Genomic DNA, 15,149 nt, shown 5'->3' on the forward strand with positions numbered 1-15,149 from the left:
GCCCACTAAGGCATATGGATATATATTTCCAGAAAGAAAAATAAAAAAATATTTTATTGCTTTATCACTTTAATTGTAAATAAATAATGAATTATGCTTTTATATCAAGGTACCAGTCTTCTACTTCAATTTTATTATTCTTTAACATGTATCGCATATCTTCCCTCCATCTCAGAAGACACTTTTATGATATTTGAATTTTACACTGAAGAAGGACCAAAGTGGACTTCTCTGCAGGAGATACTCCTGCTCTCTCATTGCTATTACAAAAATATTTTTGTGGAACTTGTAACACAAGGCTGCATCTCTTTATTAGGAAAACACCAACACCACATTCTTCAAAATTACTGGAATTTTATTTGCCTCAGGCTTATGACTTGCAACCAAAGACATTGTGCAAAGAAAGCAAAGATTAAGTACACTTTAGGGAAAAGGTGATAATCCACATTGGTAACATAGAAGATCAGTCTGATGAAAGAAGCCATACGTTACACTATATAGATTGCAATATTCAATAGCATTTTTAAACCAACTTCTTTAATAGAGAAAAAAAAGTTAAGCAAAGTTTACAGTAGACATAAATTCGATACAATTCAAAAAGGCTTTTTCTGAAGATCATCAAGCATAAAGTGGAAAAATGTATATGGGGTAAGGTGTATGAAAGCTAACTACTGAACATTTATAAGCTATTAAACAAAGTCGCATATATGTACCACAGTGTAAAAAACCAATACAGGACAAATAAAAAATTTGAAAACGGCCTGATGAAAAATAAAATAACCAGTGGTTTTGAATGACTTCTCCTGGTTATCAATGCTACAAAAGACTTTTTTTTTGTTGTCTTTCTGATGCCACTGAAAAAAACCTTATCAAATGATAAAACCAGGCACAATCAAACCATTACCAAGTCAAAACCAGCCCATAGAAATATACTATCAACCCACATTTTCCCTCAAAAGGTTTCTTTGTTGTTGTTTTGAGGCCCATTTGGTCACAATATGTTACATTTTTTTGCCTTTTTTACACCATGATATCATACGTTTGTCTGGCACTATCCTAAAGCTAATTTATAGAGAATGAGAATACAGAAACAACCCGATGTCTATTTGACAAAAAGAATTCACTGGGTGTAAAATAGGAGAAAAGAGAAGAGAAGGGGAAGGGGTCAGTTCTGCCAAGAAAATAAACCCTATGGATCACTCATCATCACTTCCGCTTGCTTCCGACTGGTCCTAGAGGTAAGAGACACAAGACAAGTCAGAAATTCTTTCCAGCTATTCTGTGGAATTTGTTAAAGAAGGAAAAATAAAAGGATGTATGAGGAAGAAATACGACAATTAAAGTGACAAATCAAGATAGCCTGAAGAAAGGTACTGTGTTATCTAGTATTTCTCTTTCATGAAATTTCATCTAATTGCTGTAGACTTCTTTAGAGAGGAAAGACAGAGAGTCAAGAAACACCAGCTCTTTCTTTCTATCCAGACATTTAAAAACAATTGGCAAGACATCTATTTTCATTTGTTGCAATAATAGAAGCACCCACTAAAACAAAGTAAAAAGTAATCAAGCTGTAAGTTTTTCATCTGTGGACAAAAGCAAACAGACCATGAGACTTAAAGGTTCAATGAATGTAGGAACAGCTCGAAGAAATAAGATCCAAACTTCTTAGACTTCTTTTCTTCCAGCACTGGGATCAGATCTCATAAACACCTCAGGTACAGTTAACACCCCCACCCAATTTTCTCAGGATGATCACTACAAGTTAAATACGTGCTTAAGCATGAATAGTTGAGAATTCTGACAGCAAGCAGGACAGGGCAGAGACGCAATCACTGTAACCACTTCCACAGTCTCACTGAACAAAACTTACATTTTCATCTTGATCCTCATCACTATCATCATCACTCACGACAGGCTTGGCTTTTGCTCTGCTTTGCCTCTTCTTGCCTTTTCCTTTCTCCCGACTTTTTTCATCCTTCTTATTCAACTTGATTTTGACTTTCACTGATTTTGCTGCAAAAAGTTCAACAGCGTACATTATTGTAACATTCACATATCAACTTTAAATGCTGTCTCTTGTTACAGAAATTCACCTCTAGTAGCAGCCTGAAAAGGCATTCCCCTCTGACTTTACACGGACTGTGGAACAAAAAGCAAGAGGTATTTGCTTTTATTTCTCTTGTTTTTAATAGTTATAACACTAATATATTAAACTATAAAGACTAACTTTTAGATGACCATATCCATTTTCGTTTGATTCTCAGAATGTATGGTATACATAGGTAGTATACGGTCCTTTGAAAAGATATACATTTAAAAGTATTTTCTTCCTTACCACAGAAATATTTAGCCTTTGTATAAACAGACTTTTTTTTTTGTATTTTAAAGTACAGAAATTCTGTGTGGAGGTTACTGGTGAATTTTGAGTTAACATGTTTCTAAAGCACATGTTATTCTGATTCCAGAATATCCACTCACTTCCAAATGATCTACTGAAGCTGCATGCTTGCACCACACACTTGTAAGGGTAACTCAGGGCCAAGCAATACAGCTTCTGTAACCAGAAAAATGGGGTAGTTGGAATTTGGATAGATGTACTGGATGGCACAAAGTGCAATGAAGGAATCATCCTTCTCCACTTCATCATGTTTCCAAACCTACAGTGACTTAATGAGTGTTCTGAAACAATCAGAGTTTCACTTAGTCCTTGTCACACTGAAGAGTGTTTTCAACATCATGTGGTTCTTAACCATATGATGAACTTTGTATGTCACATCGTGCCTGAAGGTTGACCGCTTGCCGATAAAGATCGTCTCCAGCCTTTCCAGGCACTTCCATTTACAAACAGCATGAACAGGCCCTGAAGGGCTTATAAGCAATTATGGTTGCCCACAAAGCACCTCTACAAATTGTTTCTTGCTTAGGAGTAATTTAAATAGAAGTAAGCCAGAACACCAAGTTGAGAGACCAAAACAATGTTACACCTAAGCAACCTTAGTAAGAAACTTCTACCAATAGAAAATAGAACCTTATAATCAGTCTCCATGCAAAAGCAGCAAAACCTGCTCTTCCATCCCCTGAGATATTTCCTTGTCAGTATCTAGCTGGGGACTCACATTCTGATTCTGATTCTTCTTCCTCATCTTCTTCTTCATCATCATTGCTTTCATCCTCACTTTCTTCTTCTTTGGCTATCTTCTGTCTTGCGCTTTTGAACACAGACTGAAGAACAATGGAATCCTCATAGATCTACAGTACAGGTACAAACCTCTGTCAGAACTATGAAGTCAAGCAGAATCAGAAATTCACAGCATAGACCTAAATTTCCAGTGCAAGTCTACAGAGTACATGGCCTTTTCAAATACCAAGCAATAATGTCTGTTGCATGAATTGTATAAGAAATGCCAGCATTTACTCCTCATGCTCTAAATTAAGAATTTTGTCAGTAGTGAGCTGCAAAGAAACAACTCTTACAAGGTATTACATCTAAAACGTCTAGTTAATGTTTTTCTTATTATTTCTACTACCATAGGAACTATGGTGCATTTTCATCAGATCATAACACCCTTGAAAACCTGCCAAAGGAACAGACTTCAGTAGTAAGCAGCATAATTAAAACACGAGTTATCATCTGACAATATAGTTAATAATGACAAATGGCTAACCCTCATTTAATTATCTTTAGTTTTTTTTCTGAAATTCAAAGAGGCTACAAGGAAAATAATTTATCCCAAGCAGCTCATCCCTTCCTTCCTCTCAGATTTAAAAAGACTGAAAAAAAAAAAATGAGGCTTCCTCTGAACTGAACATGTGCTCTCAAACATTCTCTAGTATCCAGAGTATCTTGGGTACATTAGATTTTCTCTTTAACCTCCAGCAGGAGGGGATTCTCAAGAGTGACTACTTTTGGCTTGTAACATATTTCTTAGATTTAACAAAGTAAAAATATTGCTGTGTTGCTGAGTATCAGATTCTTTGTCATCTCCTGAACAAATGACCTTGTGTGGTTTTTTTGGTAAAATGTCAGAAGACAAGCGCTGCACAATTCAGCTTAAAAAAATTAAGAATCATTCCTAGAAGAGTACAGAGTCACAAACTGTATTTGATTTTATCATCATCATCATCTACCTCGGCTGTCTGTCATTCTACTCCTATGGCTCAATGACACACTTCCTTGTATAAAGCAACACAAGGTATTTGTGACAAAAATAATGGAAGGATTTTGGCTGCCATTATGCAGTCTGTATCCTAAATGTGATACAAGTGCTCTAATACTTTGTGGGTTCAACAGGCTGAATTAGAAAAAAGTTTGTTCAGAATACTTAACATGAAATATCCAATTCCTACTTTTCTCACTTGACCACTAAGTGTTTTTTTTGAAAAACTGCCTTTCATCGTGGATTGCTCCCCATTCTCTGGGTTCCTCTGTGCTTTTTGTTTTGATATGTTTGACTGCTGTTAATCATGGTAAAATTTTTATGTATCTATTATCAATAAAAAATAATGCTCTCCTACCTTACAACATTAGTGAGCTATGAGACTCCAGAACTTCCTTCCTTAAAGTCAAATAATAATTGACTTTTTCTTATACCTACTTCTTTTCAAATGAGCTATTGATAGAACCTACCAAGTTCCTCTTGAGAACTATTTACTTTTCATATACATAAACCTAGCATATTAATTGTTCTTAGGAATGGCTCTTTCAACTAACCTTCTCTTTCTCACAAAAACACTTTTCTAAGAGGAAAAGAATTAAAGACCTGTACAACATTCTATTTTTTTAATGTTGGCCACTACATATTTAGGGCATCAATGTGACCTAGACTTTCAAACAGTTTTCTAATGAAATACAGAGGTTTCAAAAATTATTTTAACCTTCTTTATCTGGAATTACTTGCAATATTCCTATATATTTTGATACACAAAAATCCCACTGTGGCTGCTTCACGAATAGCTGTGCAAATAGAAATTTTATTATTTTGACAGAAACCCAATTCCAACAGGTTTCAAAAAATCAAGCAACCATGACAGTAGTTCCTTCACAAAGGGAGAAGCAACAACAAAAGAACTTCACAACAAATTACAACATTCATGAGAAATCTTTTGTTTGAAGAGACATACAAACATCTTTAACCCTGTATGCATCTGTGTGTGATTTGACTACTATAACTTGAAAAGCTTTTTAAAACACTGAAGTTTTATTGAGGACAAAAGCCTAAACACATAAAGTCATTCTATCCATGAAAACCCTGAATATGGTTCCATCTCAGATGAAACTGCTTTACGCCAAGGAAAAGCAGCAGGCACCACAATAAGAGAACACTTGAAGTTCACTGAGTGCTTAAACAACTACCTGAATTAGCTCTTTTGTTTTGAGTGCACACGCAAATAATCTAATTTACTGAAGTGAATTGTAATGTCAGGGCAAATGTAGACCAGGATTATTACAAAGAACACAAGGCATCATGGAAGCCTGGAAAACTGGAGGACTACTGCAGAAGTGTCCTGTAACTCAGGGTAAATAAAAATGAATGCTCTGAGAACTTTACATAAAAAAAAAAAAAAAGAAAAAAACCCCAACAGAGTAGCAATATCTACTAACACTTCTATCCACTCAGTATTATTCCTCTCAATTCTACCATTTCTGCCTAACAAGACACCAGTCTTCTGTAAGCAGGTTGAGTCATTCTGATGTGAATAATTTCATTATTTTCCCCATTTCACTACTGTGGTTTTTTTACCTCTTTTTATCTCCTCTACCGAACTTTACCATTTTTTGAAATCTCATTTATACTTTTTGTTAATAACTTTCCTTCACTTTTTTCCCCTCTCTTGTTATAATTAGATACTTAGAGCCATTTTACTGCTATATGAGTAAGCAGTAAACTGAAAAACTACATCTGAATATGTAGCAAAATTTTGTCCTAAGAATTCTACCACAATTAATTTACTTTAAAAAATATTTTCAGCTGATTTGTAGTTGCTTCCATGTAACTGAAGACAGTAAAAAATCCCATGTACATATTAGAGAAATAATTTTTTCTGTCTCTTGATATTAAAATAAATCACTAAATGATGAACTGACTCCAACAATTCTTCATAATAAATTCCATACTAATTTTTAATTCTCAAAATCTAATGTAAACTCCCCAATTTAGCTAAATGCTATCATTAATGTTTAGAAATTTTAAGAAAACATTCATTATTGGCAGCATCATCATTCAGCTTACTTTTATTTAGCCTTCAAATAAGATCTTTTTTATCTCTTTCATGTTAGGGAAGCTGTCTTCAGGGTCTCTGGTCAATTGAATATTGTGTTTGCATCACACATTTGTATCTCATGTTTAAAAAAAATCATCCAAGACTGTGTTTCACTGTATTGTGAGACAACTTTCTTATCTATCTTATATTTCATATCTGCCATCCAAATTTCATAGTCCTTCCTTTTGCATCAGCACACTGCTCCAAATTTTGAGCCCATTCGTCTGTGCTAAACATCTGTTAGAGAAGAGTTTGCCTTCTAAACCCGAGACTCATCTTTCAATAATAAAAGAAATTTAAAAAAACAGATGCTTCAGAGGCTACATAGATCTTTACTGATGGAAATTCCTGAATTTTTATCTTCCATTAGCAGGACTGAAAAGCCTTCTATGATGGATTTCCTCAACATCGTGTCCTAGAGCTGTACTGTTAAATCTGCTATTTCTGTGATCCACTGTGGAAAACCTAAAGAGATGTATCACTCCCCACACTGCTTTCACCACAGATTCAAAGAGTCTTACTGCAGCTTTAAATTACACACAGATCAGAAAAAACTGATCTCAGAATTAACGCTAAAACCAAATTTTCTGAAAATACACACTGCAGCAGTGTCCAGTGAATTCTGGATTCTAAAAATGTGGACATTTTTCTCTACTCAAAGTAAGAACTGAAACAGAGAGTTTATATACAAAAATAGTAATCAACAAGCACTAAAAATGTTACATAGGGAAAACCCGTATGTTTAACAGAAATTAACTTATTCAGACCTGAGATCCCTCCAAGTTGAATGTCTGTGCATTGTGACACAGCAACATGACATCTTTTTCCAAATCCCCAAGACTCCGATATTTATGGTTGCGAATTCTTTCCTGTTGCATTTGTTGAGGAAATGAAGACAAGTATTTATAGGCAGTGAGGAAAGAAGAACAGCAGAGAGGAAAATGAATTAATATTTGATTCAACACACTAAAAGCTTTCTCTTAAAAAATTTTACCTAAGCATCAAGATAAGTATCTGCTTAAAACATAGAATGTCTTCAATATGTTGTTAGCATATTATTCAAGAAATGCATCAACGTAAAAGAGCAAAAAATGAGCAATTTCTTTGTGAACTGTAAGGGTTAAAAGCAAGAGAAATTGAGCTCTTTCGGTAAAAGAATTCCAGTTTTGTCTTTCTAGGAAAGAAACCCAGTAACTGTAGCACAAGTGAAAGATATAGAATTATGACATCACCTAAGCTGTAACATGCCGCCTAGACCCCATCTACCAAACTCTGGATCTGACCTGGCTCTTCCAAGGTAAGAGGTTAGGGTCTAGAAGGGAAGCCCTGTGAGATGCCAGCTGAGATCACTTGGTCTGTTCGGCCTGGAGAGGAGGACACTTATGGGAGACCTGATTGTGGTCTACAACTTCCTTATGAGGGGAAGCGCAGGGGCAGGCACTAAATTCTTCTCTGTGTTGACCAATGTTAAGACCTGAGGAAATGGCCTGAAGTTGCGTCAGGGGAGGTTTAGGCTGGATATCAGGAAAAAGTTCTTCACCCAGAGGGTGGCTGGGCCCCGTAACAGCTTCCCAGGGAAGCGGCCACAGCACCAAGCCTGACAGAGTTCAAGAACTGTTTGGACAATGGTCTCAGGCACATGGTGTGATTCCTGGGGTGTCCTGTGCAGGGCCATGAGTTGGACGTGATGATATGTGTCCACCACTTCTAATTCAGGATTTTTATGGTTCTATGATTTTAAACGTAAGTAGAGGTATATTCCCGTAGAACTGTGAAATCTTTGTCAACAGCGTGTTTTTTACCAAATCTGTTGACAGATTCACAATTAGGTCTTTGCAAAAAAGGCACTGAGATATCATCCCTGTCACATTACTGTAGTTTGATTAGGCCTTGAAATTACAGTGATACACTGCAATATACACCAAACAAAATTACTAACAAATTGTGTGACAATGTTTAAAGTCTAACCCACCAACACAGGTGGCATGAAATATTAATACTGTTATTTTAAAAACAATGTTATAGTCACACTTCTGTAAAACAAAAAGAAATGGAGGAACCTGCACTTCCAAAATTCCACCATTTCTTACCTTTATCTTTTTGAAGTCCACTGGTTTCCTAATCAATTCATAATACTCTGGTAGCTCTTTCCTAGACGGGAGCTGAATGAAGACTTCACTTAGCTGCCGTCCTGAACTGTTGAGAAAAATAAAGCCATACAGAAAGAAATTATTATTAAAACACACACATACTATCTGATAGTGAGAAAAAAATTAAAATAATGGAATAAAATGATGGTTTTTCTTTCAAAGAATTAGAAACTGAACCCTGATTTTTAAATTTGGTACAGATCATTAACTTACAATTTGGAATTTGAAACTGTTGTCCTAACATACCATTAATATGTCATTGACATCTATCATCACTAGAGATGAATATGTAGAAGAAGCTTTATGAAAGAAGAATTTGGATTTGCATCTAAATTCCACAGTCTTTTGCTGAGTACACTCTTATTGTTTCCTTGTTCAGTAATTTTTAGAAATTCTCTCATCTATCACTCTTTAAGTTTGTCTTCTTCTTTATCACTATATAGTTAATCTTGTAATTCTTCATTATAGCAAACCATACTGATTTCCATTATACTAAATGCTGATTGCTATTACACTAACTCGATGTTACAACCAAAAAAACTAGTAACTTCTATTAATGACTGTTGGGTTTCTGGGAAGATCACTCCAAGTATATTGAAAATCGCTACTGCCATTTGTACTTCTTCATTCATTTGAAATAAAGCAACAGATTTTCTACAAAACTTTTATACTATGGGAACATTGCCTATAACTCAGATGTGTCTGTTCATCCTCTTTTAATAGCTATTATAACAATTTTGTATTGAGGATCTTTTTTTTTTTTAATTTTCTTATTTGTCATTTTCCAAATAATACATGGCTACAAGTCACCCTGAAAGAAAATGTGCTGATGACACTTATGGGTTTAGTTTGTTTTGTGTTGTTTTTTGTTGGGTTTTTTCCCCCATGTGCATATAACTTTCACAGAGCAGCAGAAAAAAGCAGTCCTGTGAAGAGCTACACACAGCATTCACAAGCATTTCCCAGTTCACATTCACATGCCTCCTTCTCTCCCAGCTACTCCAGAAAGGCCCTGTTTTCTCAGCTGAATTTTCAGACAGTATCTCAGGAACATCAAACTCCACAGGAGTTGGGCAAGAAGGCTACCAATTACTGGTTTTCCCCTGGGCTTTCTCTTGCAACACCCTTCAGAGTGGTGTAGGATCTTACCAGACATTAAACTAAAAAACTGAACTGAATGTTAACTGAAGCAATTCTGCAATGGAAAATAAAGGTGTTAAAAAGTATAAAGCAGGCAACAGCTCTCCCCTTTATGGAAGTAATGAATGCTTACTATACAGAACGCATTTCTTAATGCCTGAGGTAACATCAGAATTTGAGAAGGTACTATTTTTCTTATAGACCTGATAGATTAATTAATAAGAAGGAATAAACAGATTTTCCTCATTTCTTTTCTGGTGCTCACCTAATCCACTATTTTTTATTCTTCTCAGTTTGGTCCTGAGACAATGCTGCTCCTTCCATCACAGAGGACAGTAATGTAAATACTCTAATTGCAGACTGCTAATCAGCACTATTCTACAGAAATTTTGACACCAACAGGCAGCTAGACTATTTTTTTGTTCAACAGAGACCTAGAAACCAAAAGCCTCTGTCTCATCGTGTACAGTTGTGTCAGACTCCCAGCAGCAGCGGCGGCAGCAGCAGCCCTTGCCTGCTCAGCAGTAGCTGCTAAGCTGCCTCCTGGGTCTCAGCAAGGTTCTGGCACACACCTCAGCAAGGTTCTGGCACACACCTGGCTGCTGCAGGTGAGACAAGGCAGCATCCATATGGTGCATCCATGTTCCAGGAGAGGACAGTGAAGTCTAGGTATTCCTCCTACAACTTACAGCCATTGGGACAGATACCCACAGAGAGCACTGGTAGCTCAGCAGCAGCTACTAGCAACTTCACCCAACAGATCTAATTTATTTGGGAAAAACGCTGTTAATGAAATAGACAAAAGCATACAATGGCCAGGTAACTGTCACAGCCGAGTCTTAATTATTTTTCTCCTGCCAGCAAATAACTGTGAAATTTTGGCCACTGCACCTGCCATCTCCTTTGGTATGGACTCACACATTCATTACTTTTTACTTCCCCTGTCCAAATGTTTATACAATGGATTTAAAGGCACCAGCCTTTTCTTCACCTGTGTCTGTGTCATGCTACATGACAGAACTTGTCTTCATCACAGACTGCCTTCACAGTGAAACTGGAAGCAATACAAGGAAAAGCAATGCATTACATATACATTCTACACAACTGACTGAATTAATGTGTGTTTCTATTCATTTGAAATTTGAGGACTGCATTTTTATTTGGTTTTGGGGTTTTTTTTGGTTCACAGAGGGAAGTGTTGAGCAGTAACAGCTGCAAGTGAGATCAGTGGAATTTCTTCTGAACATACACAACACTATGAAAACCAGCAACTGGATCTCAGGTGCCCAAACAGTATCTTAAAATTTAAGTTTCTATTCCCTGTTTATAAAATGAACATAAAGTACTCTAAAAGAAGTACTATATCTGCAAAACATTCAGATTCCTTAGGAGCATTATACAGAAGCCTAGGGAGAATTCAGCTCTTCCTAAGTGATCAGTGCCCACCTTATACATGCAAGGCACTGATTGTGAGGAAAGCAAAACAAAACAAAGCACTATCCTCTTGCACCATTACACAGCACACTGTAATTTACCTGTCTGCACTCGGGTGCACTATGAGTGTGGATTAACTATATAGAAGGACTATCACTGCTGTGTTTTATTTCAGCAGCCTTAACAGAAATTCCAATTTGAGTAAAATTACTGAACCACTGATGCTGGGTTTCTTCAATTGTGCTTCAGAGTCTAATACTGAACAGAATTACTTCAGTAAAAATGAAACAGCCACTAATAAACGAATTCTGATCAAATTTTGAAACATGTTTAGCCTATTAGTCCTACTGATGTAGTTTCTGGTAATTATAGCTTTTAATCTCATGGCTGTATTCTTTTCTCTTTTTACATCCACATTCTCTTACACACCCACCCTCATATGGTATTTTATATTAAAAATACAACTCATAAATTATTAAACAGCAATATTCCATTTTCCAAGTGCAAACCCAGCCAACTATGATTTGTTCACACATTCTATTAAACTAAGAATACCATAGGAAACTCTCAAGATTTTTCTTGATATAATTAATTACTGAAAATCACTTATGGTCATGAAAGAAAAAGCATTAAGGGCATGACAGAAGACTACTGCCTGATTTTTGTCTACTCAGATCAATAACAGCTTATTTTGTTCTATCATTTTTATAGAACCTACTCTCACAAAGAAGTATTTTTGTGCACTCCCATTGTATACGTGCATCCATACTATAAACTAATGGGATCTTTTCTAACAATCTCAAATTGCTGTGTTGTGGATACAGTAGGTGAAAATCAGTAATTATTAATGCAACTCTGACTTTAATCCTTTTGCTCACTTATGTAATTAGAAAATAATAACCACAACAACTACCACATAAAAATCATGTGCAGTAAAAAAAAAATCACTTATGGTTGCCTAGCAACTAGCAGGCTACGTGCAGAAAAGAAGGACCAGAATAAATTAAAAGATCTGACTGTGAAAGAACTGTGACAGTTCATTGCTACTGCATCAGCTCAACATGCTAGTCCCATGTGTGCTCACATTAAAAACACCTGCATACTGCACAAGTTAAAACAGCATAAAGAAATACTGCTTATTTAGGAAATGTTTTTTGCCTAGAAAAATATTTGTGTGCAATGTTTTTAATTTTCTCTCATTTCTGTCAAATGGCTTACAAGATGCATACAAGCATATAATTCCACCCTTTTAGTCAGTATCGTCTTTGGTGAAATGAAATGCAGGAACCCATTTGTATGAGGCTCTTTTTTATATTTGTTTTCCCTGGCAGTATTTGGCCAGAAACAAGCTGCCACAGGCCTGTTAGAAGTGTACTACTACCAATACTCTTTCTCCTTTGGCATTAAAAGGAGAGATAACTATAAAGCTGAAACTGCAATATGTTCTCGTATTTCTGGTAAATTTCAAACTTTTAACAGATAATGAAATTCAATTTCAATTCAATTTCTTCAGTTTCAAGAATGAAAAGTCTTGCACGCTTGCCCAAGTCAGAGCACTCACAAACAGAACCAAAAACTCCACCCTTCAATTTTTTTCTATCCTTATTTGAATGTGGTCAACAGCTATGTGATAGCAGGAGAAGATTTTGTGAAGTTAATTGCTACACCACACAAGTCCTTACTTTTAATCTATGAATAGATCAGATGGCAGGTAGGGGACAAATGAAATCACTGTAAGGAACAGAGCAATCAGCATCCTGGGACCCTTGAATTCAGCCATTGATATTTATGCAAAGTTAATGCAAAGTAGTGGTAGTATCAAACTGGTAGCCAGGAAACATTAAATTCCGATGCAAGGCAGAAGAAAACAGTGAGTTTGTAAGGAAGTTGAAAGACTGCAAGATATTAATGACAGAATCATAGAATTACTTCTGTTGGAGAAGACGTGGAATATCATCCCGTCCAACCATTAAGGCCAGCACCCAGTCTACCACTAAGTGCCACATCCTCGCACCTTCTCAACACCTTGAGGATAGTGATTCTACCACTTCCCTGGGCAGCTGGGTAAAATGACTGAGCACTGTTTCAATGAAGTTTCTCCCAATATCCAGTTGAAATCTCCCCTAGGGCAATTTGAGGCCATTTCCTCTTGTTCTGTTACTTGCCACCATGTAGAAGAGGCTGAACCTCTCTCAGGCAGCAGCCATAGAAAGAAAGCAGTGACATGTTCCCTAGGCCTCCTTTTCTCCAGGCTAAAACTTCCTCAGCTGCTCCTCACAGGACTTGTGCTCCAGACTCTTCACCAGCTTTGTTGCCCTTCTCTGGACACACTCCGTCACTTCAGTCTTCTTCTAAAAGTGAGGGGCCCAAAACACAGGATTTTAGGAGTGGCCTCACTAGCGCCAATTACAGAGGGACAAGCATTTCCCTAAAACCTGCCAGGATGAAGTGTAATTTATTTTCTCTACTTTACTTTTATTTATTTAACCACGAAAAGAAAGCTACACTTACAGCTTGTCTTCCTCTGAAATAAACCATAAAGAGGAAAACTACCACAAGAGAAAAAATATAGTTTAGGAGACTAAGTCTGCATGTTATGATGCAGATCAGCAGCTGGGGCTCAAATGAAGCATAAAATTTCCTTATTATGAAAGAAAAACTATCAGCAGTAAAACCCTCCCTTCTTTAAAAAGGTTACAGCATTTTAAGTAGACATACAAACTATTTTTTGTATGCCAAACTGATTTGGTGGTGCCAGGCAATAGGATGAGAGGGAACATGTAGATAACAATGCACAGAAAAGTTTCACCTTAATATGAGGAAGAACTGCTTTACTGTGTGGGTGACCATGCACTGAAACAGATGGCCCAGAAACTGTGGAGTTTCTCTCAGTGGAGACATTCAAGAAATGTCTGGAGCAACCCTGTGTCATGTGCCTTGGGATGACCCTGTCTGAGCAGGGAGGCTGGACCAGATGACCTGCTGTAGTCCCACCCAAACTGATCCATTTTGTGTTTCTATGATTTTGTGGTGTGAAAACATAACATACATAACATATGATTCCATTATATTAATTTCTATGGACATTCCCAATTTTGGAGGGTAAGAAAGACAAATTAAAAGCATGGGAACTGTAAAAACATGTGACAATAATGTTGGACTGATGCAGTGCAACTTGCTCTCTTCTAAACAGATGTTTTACACTGCAAGGCTAGAATAAGGTACAAGGGTGTAACGGCACTTAAATCTTAGTTTAAGAAGTAATTGGAACAAAATCTCAGATTAATATGTTTTGCAAATGGAGTCTGCAAGGTGAAGCTTTACTTGGGAAAATCAGGAACAATGTGTAACTGGAAACATGTTTCCAAGTCCCTGAATCTAGGGTCCTGTTACTGTACATAATCATATAGAACTTTTTTAAATCAAGGAACAAAGGCCAATGTAGTAGATAGGGTTAGGCGCTCGGAAAATCTCGCGATGTCACGGAAAGCAGTAGAATTCCTCTCCCCCTAACGCCTAGTGATAAAAGATCACCCAAGAATGTAGTCCCCCCTAACATTAGAAACTTTCGACTCCTTACTAACCAATTACAGTAAAGTAAGACCCCCTGACGTAAAGAAAAAACTTTCCCAGTATAAAACCCGACGAGACGAAACAATAAAAATCTTGAACCATCGTCCACCATACTAGTGTCTGTGTGTGTTCTTAGCCCGAGTGACCCTGAGCAGTAAGTCGCCGTGCCGTTTCCTCAGAACCAAGTTGCCTCGCCTTGCATCAGAAAGCAACAGGCCAAATCTATCTAATTATTTCTATCCCACCATTCCATATGGAAAGATTACAGAACTCTTAATTAACAACTTGTATGAACTAATAAATGCTTCCAGTCATATAACCTTGTGACCGCCATCTTGTACTTTTACATATTTCTATACTTTCTATATTTATGCTTTCCTTCTTTCCCAAGTGTGGGAAAGTGAGAGCAACCATCTTCCCCTCTCAAGACTGGATAAACAAACCAAGCTGCATCCCCTTTTTAAGTTCTCCCATGCTACTTATCACTGAAGTAATTAACTTTTCTTGGTGTAAACGAATCTTTCTTGAATGGAAAAGCATACACGTACCATATACAAGCTTTAACAGTATCACATATAATGACATACACCC

At 36.7% G+C, this 15,149-nt stretch overlaps 1 protein-coding gene across 3 annotated transcripts in view; it reads right to left on the minus strand.

Annotated features, from left to right (window-relative positions):
- Positions 1 to 334: 334 nt before the first annotated feature.
- SMARCA2 (SWI/SNF related, matrix associated, actin dependent regulator of chromatin, subfamily a, member 2) overlaps positions 335 to 15,149 on the minus strand; it is a 115,914-nt gene continuing 101,099 nt past the window's right edge. For all 3 annotated transcript variants that reach the window (XM_059491720.1, XM_059491721.1, XM_059491722.1), the window contains exons 30-34: positions 8,352 to 8,457; positions 7,029 to 7,130; positions 3,117 to 3,249; positions 1,871 to 2,013; positions 335 to 1,232 (exon numbers count right to left, since the gene is read on the minus strand). In XM_059491720.1, coding sequence (XP_059347703.1) covers positions 1,197 to 1,232; positions 1,871 to 2,013; positions 3,117 to 3,249; positions 7,029 to 7,130; positions 8,352 to 8,457 — 520 coding nt within the window. In that variant the 3' untranslated portion in view covers positions 335 to 1,196. The remainder of the gene's footprint in view (positions 1,233 to 1,870; positions 2,014 to 3,116; positions 3,250 to 7,028; positions 7,131 to 8,351; positions 8,458 to 15,149) is intronic.

The sequence above is a fragment of the Ammospiza nelsoni genome, chromosome Z, assembly GCF_027579445.1.
Source record: "Ammospiza nelsoni isolate bAmmNel1 chromosome Z, bAmmNel1.pri, whole genome shotgun sequence".
In the NCBI taxonomy this organism is placed as follows: domain Eukaryota; kingdom Metazoa; phylum Chordata; class Aves; order Passeriformes; family Passerellidae; genus Ammospiza; species Ammospiza nelsoni.